The 9,871-nt window shown below is 36.1% G+C and overlaps 1 protein-coding gene across 1 annotated transcript; it reads left to right on the forward strand.

The window, feature by feature from the left end:
- Positions 1–1,737: 1,737 nt before the first annotated feature.
- Positions 1,738–7,279, forward strand: LOC110448630. Its single transcript, XM_021494988.1, has 4 exons — positions 1,738–2,365; positions 4,150–4,260; positions 5,773–5,904; positions 7,121–7,279. The coding sequence occupies exons 1-4, from the start codon at positions 1,843–1,845 to the stop codon at positions 7,225–7,227; spliced, it is 873 nt and encodes a 290-aa protein (XP_021350663.1). The 5' UTR covers positions 1,738–1,842; the 3' UTR covers positions 7,228–7,279.
- The last annotated feature ends 2,592 nt before the right edge of the window (positions 7,280–9,871 follow it).

Below are 9,871 nucleotides of genomic sequence, written 5' to 3' on the forward strand. Positions count from 1 at the left end.
ACCACACCAGGGAGGCTCTTGATAACTGTACTTTAGTCTAAAGATACCACACCAGGGAGGCTCTTGATAACTGTACTTCAGTCTAAAGATACCACACCAGGGAGGCTCTTGATAACTGTACTCCAGTCTAAAGATACCACACCAGGGAGGCTCTTAACCTTCGACTTTATCACGTTCTACTCAGCAACTGTACACTTATCTCTAAGCTACAACAAGCAATAAACCACTAAACTGACCCTCTTGAAAGACTTACCTTTTATTTGTATTCACAAAAAGCATCTATGTAGTTAATGAAATGTAAATACCAAACATTACCTTGTGTTTATAACTCAAAAATTACCCTTATAACTCAAAAATTACCCTGTGTTTATAGCTGAAAAATTACCCTGTGTTTATAACTAAAAAATAACCCTGTGTTTATAACTCAAAAATGCTCTGTCGAAAGTGGATATTGTCCCGGTTATCGTACAGTTTAGTAATGAGCCGTTCCTGATTGTCAGGTTGTAAGTAAAGATAGAAGACAACGACTGAAGTAGAAAAGTCTGTAGTATCCTTGATTTCAAGCTCAGGAGGGTATATATGATTGATATAGTCGATGCTTTTCTTTTTATTTAAGACAGCACATCGGCTATATATCTGAATGGGAAATTGGTGGACTTGTTAAGTTAATTTTTGTTATCGGTTCTTAAAATGTACATTGTATTGTGCATCTGAGGTCAAAGGCTTTGTTGAAGTAAGGATATAGGTCACACAATTTGGAATAACTCACTTAGTCACTATAAGTAGCATTTCGGCCAGCATCCAAGCTAGGAGTATCGAAGTTGTGTCTTGTCGCTGTACAATTTTTTCACCTCTTATGTCTTAATCCTGACTCGATCAGTGATTTATTAATTCAGTTTGTGAGAGCAATAGTCTGTTGTTTGAATGTCCTAGGATACTTTTTCATCTTTTCTTCTTCTTCTTTTTCTTTTTCTTCTTCTTTTCCTGTAATTGGAATGTCCTAGTAGTAGTATCTTCTCCTCTTTCTACTTTTCCTCCTTTTCCTCCTCCTCCTCCTCCTCCTCCTCCTCTTTTTCTTCTTCTTTTTAAGCTTCTTATGTTTATTTAATTTGAATATCCTAGTAGTAGTATTTTCTCCTTCTCCCCTCCTCCTCCTCCTTCTCCTCCTCTTTTTCTTCTTCTTCTTAAGCTTCTGTAATTTGAATGTCATAGAAGTATTATTTCCTCCTCCTCCTCCTCCTCCTCCTCCTCCACCTCCTCCTCCTCCCTCTTTGTTTCTTCTTCCTCTCTTCTTTTGTATCTCATGCTTCTGTAATTTTATTATCCTAGTTGTATCCTCCTCCTTCTTTTTCTTCCCCTTTTTTCTTTTTCTTTTCTTTCTCTTCTTCTTCTTCTTCTTTTTCTGCGTCTAATGTTTCTGTAATTCGAATGTCATTGGATAATAATTTTCTTCTTTTATTTCTCCTCCTTCTTTTTCTTGTTTCTCCTCTTCTTCCTCCTCTTCTTCTTACATTTCTGTAGTTTGAATAACCTAGGATACTTGTCAATGTTTTCTTCCTCTTTTGAAATAATAAACTTGTTGTTGCATTATCTGACGTCGGTTACGTTTGTATATGATAAAATGGCTTTATCACAGATTCTCCTGTCTAATCTATCCGCACCTCTTCGGTGTATGACTAACTACTCATCAGTTTGACAAGCCATGTACGGGTATTTCATCACTGATATAAATATCAATTACGTATACTTATATTAAACAACTTTGTATACGGGGATATATGACACCCGGAGTTTAATACTTCGTAATAAGTGAAAACAGTTGTATCCATCAAACGTGACGTCATGGCTTCTAGAATCATTGTGACATGGTGTCAAATATGTCTAACGATATTTACTGTAATTATTAACTTACGTGAATCAAGTGGTGTGCCAAATAACGCGGATACTCTGAAAACAAGACAGATTTCACCAAAATTGTTCAACATAGAAGAGAATGTCAGCGACCGAAGATTTTCTCTAAATTCAGGATCGGAAATTAACGACACAGAAAATAACACATTACAAACCCTAATTGATGTGCCAATTGATTCAGAAAGTTTGGCTACGAGACAAAATTCTCCGACATTTTTCAACATAGAAATGAAGGCGAACAACCGAAGACTTTCTCTGGGTGTGGCGTCGAATAAAAATGATGATCTGCGGAAGAGACTTCTTGATCTCAATATGTGGTTTCCGTGTGGCACAGTTGATCGTTGTCGGGTCGGGAGAAACTATTGCAACGTTGATACTAACAGGTGTGAAATATGTAATTCCGATGTATGTCACGGGTCAAACGCCGACAGTATGTGCAATTTTATGTGTAAAGGTAAGAACACTTTTTCGCCAAGAAATTTCCCGCTTTATGAAGTTATGCATAAGTGAAATATAAAGTCTGTTTTCACTCTTTAGAAGAAGGCAATATATTTTGGTATAATTTATCCCTCTTCTGTTCCTTGGTAATTTTTAACTGTTTTACTGTTTTGAGTGGAAAGATCACTAAACATTCTATTCGAGAAGTACATGGGTATTATACCAAGTCCCTTGCTATAATTTAAAAATGTCTACATTCTGCTCTTAGTTTACTTGTTAAGAATCAATAATATTAAAAGGAAAGATAGCTACCATGGTATATGTAACAAAAACAAACAAAAAACATTACAAGTTGCATTATGATTGAATATTATTAGTGGAAAGTTTCACACTCCCTATATATATACGAATATATATTTATCTATGACGAAATATGTTATCATTAAGGCCAATGATGTTCACGTTCAGATCATGTTTACAGACTCACACATACACACATACACACATATATATACAAAGGTAATAGTACATGTAATAAGATAAAATACATGAAAAAATCTTCGTGGATTTTTAATAGAATTCGTAAAATCTCTTTAAAGGTGGTTTATGAAACGAAAGGGATTTGACCCGTCTGATATATGATTATGTACCTTTCCCTAGCCACTTTCCCCTAGCTATGGTGTATCGCAATTGATTCGGTATTTAAGAGTTTGCTCCCTATATCATGGCGTCCGTGATAGATGTCGACGGCTGACTGGCCAACTGACAATTAACGGTTCCCAAAGAAGCAGCTTGATAAGGAGTATGGACAAGTGTATTGGTAGCCATCTCATAGAGGAAAAATAGACAATTTCTTAAAGATATGAAAGTCGATGTTTCTGATTTTGATTATTAGTGTGGCTCTCTAGTTCTCGATTGAATAACTTGGATTTTACCTGGATCTACATGGCGGGTGTGGTCGATGAAGCCGAAGACGCTTACTCTTCTGGACCATCTGGTCTTATCTCCTTGCACTCTTTCAGCGATCTCCATGTAAATCTTCCCTTTATTCATATTTTGCCTTAGTTTTATTAATGTTGAGTTCTAGTTATTGTTTTGCTGTAACTTCGATATTCTCCTCTTTTCTTTTCAAGTGTGCACTGGCAACTAATAAACCGAATTTCCATCCAAAACAAAATAGTAAATAGTTCTCTAGATAGGAGATTATTAACGAAATTTGTTATTGTACAATGTATAACGTATTGTATATTATAGTAAATAGCATTGTGTGTTCGAGCTGTTATATTCAAAGTTAAAACAGAGAAATAACTTTAAACGCAGCGTCGTTAGTAATAACATTCTGATTTGTTAATTGACGAACCCAAATGTCTAAATCAAATATTATATTACTGCTAACTAAGTATCAAATGTTTACAGTCTAGACCGGCATTCACTCATTTACCATTGTTTCCGTCAAACATGACAGGCGTCCATGACGTCGACAACAATACATGTGGGCGGGGTTATGCACATTTGTGTGATCTCATCAACAGTAAATGTGGGCGGAGTAAACCATGGCTTATGCGAAATTCCGGCTGTTAGTTTTAGTGAACCGATAGTACGTTAATAAAGTTTGGAAATGAAGTTTGTATCCGCTTATCAAACTAATAAATAAAATAGTTGCAAATCATTTACAGAGAATACTGTAAATAGCTTCCCCACCTCATCTGGAAGTATCACCTCATAAACTGACCAAAATAGAAAGCTATTCCTTGAATATATGCTTTTTCATTTTTGTTAAAAATATTACTCTAATTTCAGAAATCCCATCACCAGAGGAATCTTCCACTGCCTCTTCTGGTACCACACCTCCAGTTACCATAACAACAGAAAGATGTCCGAATGTATCACCATCGGAACTAACAACTAATGGTAAGGTTTATCACGAAAGCAGAATTACATTTCACATGATTGTTTAATATGATATGGAGGTCTCGCCGCTTAATGTAACCATAACTGTATATATACATTTCCACTTCAGGTTCCTCTACAAGCATTACCAACAGAAAAGGCGTTCGTACATATGTAATACTATGAACGCTTTTTCATCTACTTCAGTTTGAAGCTTCTCCGCCAGCCTCGATTGACATGAGACAACCAATTAGAGTCAAACATTTTGTTGACGTTAGTCCGTGCCAGTAATCATGTTTGGCTACAATATGATATTGCCCACATAAATAATGGGGACCAAAGAATTTTCACTGGCATGCTTCTGTTAAAACAAAGCATTTTTTTCTATATTTATGTATTAAAAACACAAGGATTTCACTGCATTTCAGTTGCATTTATGATGGAAAGGGTTCGTTGGCAAGAGTTTCTAACAGACTCTAGGCATTCCTTTAGGAACAAACAGTGTCCCTCTTCTGACCGACCTATTTTTCTTTCAATTTCAATTTCCAGTATATGATAAAATCTTCCTGAAATTGAAATAAATGATACTTCAGATTTTTCTACAGCAGTCGATGGTTTTTTTTTGTCTTTACATACATGCTTATCATGACCAATAGTTACATTCCTAAAATCAATACCTACGGTGTTACATGTTATAGGCGATGTAGTAATTAGAATCTTGCTCCGGATATCATTATTTCTGTGATATATACAAAGTATCGACTGCTGGCGTCCCCAGCTACAATGATAAAGGTTGGTGAAGACTATTGTGAAGTTCAATGGTTGCCATCATTATCTCATTGGGAAGTAAACTATCTCTTCAAGTGCTTTGAAGATCTTTTTCTTTTTCATTTTACTTATTGGTGTGCCTTGTTGTTTCGTTTAAACTACCCTTTCTATTCGTTTGAGGACGTGACATTGATTTGCTTTGACATATATTTACATTGCGAGTGTCGTCGATGAAGTGAAAGACGCTTCCCCTTCCGGAACATCTGGTCGTTTTCTCCTTTTCAATGGTACCCATGTAATGTTTTCCTTGTTCCTGTTTAATCAATTTTTCAGTTCAAATTACCGTTTTGTTGATACTTCTGTACTCTCCTGTTTTTGTTTTTTTGTGTTTATTATTAGTTTGTTCGGGGTTTTTTTTGCTCTCATAAGATAATATGAATCTTCATTTGTACCGATCATGGCATCTTGGTTTGCAGTAAACATACCTTAAATTCCTTAAAATCAGTTAAATTGTTAAATTAAATAAATTTGGTAGGTTGATTAAGAGTTTTTAAGAGGCAAACGTAAACATATTCTTGTATATCATCCCAAAAACAAATTCGAAAATTCACACTTTATTTGGCGTGTTAAATGTCTGATTTATATTTCATGTAATACAAACAAAGAAAATGAATAACTAAAACTATCCATTTGTCAGTGAATCTCATTATTTTCGTTATAATGATATTCATCGTTACATTCATGTATTTTTTCCCCCATCTACAGACTGTCCATGGAAAAAAGTTTCGGTTGTGGTTATCATTTGTCTCGCACTGACATGGACTACCCTCAGTTTGCTTGTGGTAAAGAAACGCTATGGGCGCAAAAAATCCGCAGATATAACAAGAGCTGACCAAGGTAATACAACATGGCGATTAAAGTACAAAAACTCCACTAGAGAGGTTTCAAAGTACAACATGGTTACAACTATTTGACCATATTAATGAGGAAGTTATTATTTTCTCTGTGGCATTTTGACGCCAACAGGTCACGTGATTATGTGCATGGTTTGCACGTGAAAATCGCTATCAACTGCTGTTTAGGCAGAGATATGGGGAAGCAAACTTAAAAATTCGTTTTCACATTGATTGAAAATTCATTATACCTACATGTCATCAGATATTTAAACCTACTCATTTGTGTTGTTTGGTGGAAGAAAATTGAAATTGGCTTATTTTTTTGTAATTGATAATCAAAGACAACATGTCTTTTGTATACATTTTTGGGGTGGTTTGGGGTGGGTTGGGGTCGGTTAGGTCGGTGGCCGAGTGGTTAAGACGTCTGATCGTATCCCTCCACCACTGGGTTCTAGATCCAAAGCCCACGTGGCCTAGGTAACTCCCGCAGGTCGGTGATTTTTTCCGGGTACTCCGGTTTTCCTCCACCGGTAAATTTTGTCTTGTCCTTAAATGACCCTAGCTGCTAATAGGACGTAAAGCATGGAACAAACAATGCTTAAAATTCTATTTTCTGTTTTATTAAACCCATTGGTACCTCTGTCGCGGAAGAAAATGTGTATGTATTTATGTTGGTCATACTATGGTTTAGACAGAGATGTGTTGCGTCATTGTACTGAAATCGGGACACATGTTGTTCATACTGCTACCTTTTTAGACATTACAATATCAGTAAATGAATTTATTAATTTGAAAGACGAGATTTTTAGTTTTAATTTTTGTAATCATTTAATTCTGAAAACCAAGTCTCGATTTGAGATTAATGCGTGAAAATCAATTAAATTTGAGAAAAAGGCTGTGGGGTTGTAGGTTTTTTCCCCAAGCTCATTTTTTCAATTGAATCTAAACGCTCATTTTCTGCTTAGTAGCACAATTATCATTCTACCCAAAATGCTCGGTACATACAACAGTGAAACCACCGTTTTGGCAAAAATAAACAAAATCTTAACCGGAATGCTTGAAATTTATATAAGCGTTCCGAAAACCTTCATATATTTAATATTTGAGTTGATTGCGTTATATTATCAGTATATTTAGGAAGGAATGTTGAGGTGCATGAAGCAACTGATACGAATGTAAGAAAATTGTCTAATTAGTCCTGTTTTGATTTTTAACAGCAACTTCTCTTAAGGAACTGGCCACAACAGATCGGGGTTATCCTGTTATGATGCGCCAAGACAGTACTGACGCTGAACGTGCGGTATCCAACTCACCAGTTCCTTGATTTTTCAATTTCAAATGATATCACATTGTATATGCTTAATATTAAACGTATAAACACATTTAATTGTATCGTTTATGTATTTATCATATACCAAAGCGAATAACATTATCCCATAATGTTTTAATATAAAACGTGTAGTTTTTAGATTTTCTCTGCATTGCCAATATGTGAACAAACCTTAGTCGGCTGTTGATTATGAGAACCCAATACTGAAGTCATCAACTATTTTCAGACTGTCAATTTCAACCTTTAGCTTTTCCAATTATTGAAATTCTACGTGAAAGAAATGGTGGCATAATGTGAAACTTAACGCCATCCTAAAATAGAAAGGGAAAGCTAGCATCACATTGGCATACACCTATAAATGTGTCAGCCAATCAGAGGCCACGGTGGCCATGTGCCACAAGTAGTCCTGAGGAAACGTTCTGAAAGAAGATGAAGAAGAAGAAGATGATGATGATGAAATGTTGAAAGTGATTTAGAAGGAAATGATGAAGAAAGAAGAAAACTGTTGATTATTAATGATAACAAACTGCGTAAATGCACAAAGCTGAACCTACTGATGACGTCATGTTACTTTGACACAGATATATTCAATAATAATTAAATGTTCACTGAGTATAATCCGAGAATGTTCAGAATATTTAATGAACTCGATCACTATTTCAATATTTATTTCGATCTCAACAAAATGGCTAGAGAACTCTCAACTATATGCCGTAAAGATTTGTTATGTCACGACATTCCACATACTAACTACAACATTAATACAAGACCAAAGGCAATCTGATTCGCATGCGTCGTGTGGTAATATGTCTTCCTGATCAGCTAACGAAAATTAACTAATTTTCAACATTCACTAGCACTGCAACAGTCCGATCTATGGAATTGTCGTTTATTTTAGGTTTCCAAGTGTCCAGGCTTCGAAACTGATCTTTTTCCGTGCTGTTGTACCTCGACCTTATAATCATAGACCTGTCACGTCGATCTCGATTGACAGGCCAACTCCCGCCATATTTCAAACAGGCCTCTGGGCTACTTCCTGTTTACACTTACAAAAATCTTTTATATTTGTACAGTTCATCAGAACACAGATACATCCCCTTACCCACCTTACAGCTCGGCAATCCCGACCATACAAAATGTAAACAATCTACACCGACCCCCCGCCAGACTCTATCAGTGGCATATAGTGTTTTTGCAATGGAATTACACCGTGTAAACAACTGTAACGGTAAGCTAGGTTTCCTGGCCATTCTTCTACTGTCCCTTTCGGCAAATAGGACAATAGGATTTTTTTTAAAAGAACTTGACAGTAAAGAAAGAGAAATTAGGACGGTGTGCACCACCCTAGTCCGTCCCCAGTTAGAGTATTCAGCCTGTGTCTGGTACCCTACAACACAACAGCTTAGTAGCCAAATAGAGTTGGTCGAGCGCAGAGCAGCGCGATGGGTAAAGCGTGATCACTCCCCTCTTTCGAGTGAATCTTCGACATATTGGTGAGTCTGGGTTGGCAAACTCTCCAACACAGGCGGTCAGTGGCCATGTGGTGTCTGTTTTGCAAAGTTGTCTATCAGCTGGTTTATATTCCAATGCCGCAATACATACAGTATCTACTGGGATACTCCAGCAATGCTCATCAACATTCATACGGACAGATAACAACAACAAAAGACTACTGTTTTTAACTTTAAAATGTTAATCTTTTAACCTGAAACGTAACTGTCTACAAATTAATTACCATATAAACGATGTATCACTACCGCTTTCTTTTACTTACTACTTCCAGCCCAGTAGCCTTGTACTTATGAAAACACCGTTTTTTACATCCTGCACTGACGCACACGCTGCAGAGAGAAGTCGAAAGAAGGCGTTGCAATATTAGAGATCAATAGATTCTCAAATTCAACAAAATTGTATGATTGTAGTGCTAAGTCCTCCGAAAAGGAAAGAGTTTCTGCAACATTTGTGCCACCCGTCATAGAGTTAAACCCAGAAAACTATATCATAGATATTTTACGTTATAATACAAACATAGATGTTTTGGATTTGGCACATATTTGAAACAACAACCTTTTCTCTAAATTTTGAAATAATTCAAATTTACACTTTCTCTGGTTTCGTCTATTTTTCAGCTTTTATTATGAGGAAGTGTTAAAGCGAATGATAATGTACCCTTTCAGAAAGGTCTTTTGGTACCAATTTTAGATATAACTATTTATAAGCCAAATTATAAACAGGACACTGCTGTAGGTATACATGTAATTTATATTTAAATGTATCTTTCAAATTCAGATAGAAAAATTATGTCTTTGCATTTTCTCCCAGTAAGACTAAGAATCTAACATTCCTGTGTGATGTAGAAAGAGAGTCCCGTATTTTTGCGGTTCAGCACCAGGCTTGAGATTGCTATTTTTACACAAGAATGATTATTTTCTCACACATTTTCCTTCTGCAAAAATATGGACCCAATTAACTGCATCATCATCAGCGGCGCATTTAATGTGTGACAAAAAATGATGACGTGATCCTGGTCATGCAGCATGAAGTGACGACGCGATGGTGACGTTTTCAGAATAAAGGCGCGTTTGGGCTTTTTACACAAATACAGGTTGATCGTTCCGCAAGTAAAAACGTTAATGCA

Source organism: Mizuhopecten yessoensis, unplaced genomic scaffold, assembly GCF_002113885.1.
Source record: "Mizuhopecten yessoensis strain PY_sf001 unplaced genomic scaffold, ASM211388v2 scaffold4121, whole genome shotgun sequence".
Lineage (NCBI taxonomy): Eukaryota > Metazoa > Mollusca > Bivalvia > Pectinida > Pectinidae > Mizuhopecten > Mizuhopecten yessoensis.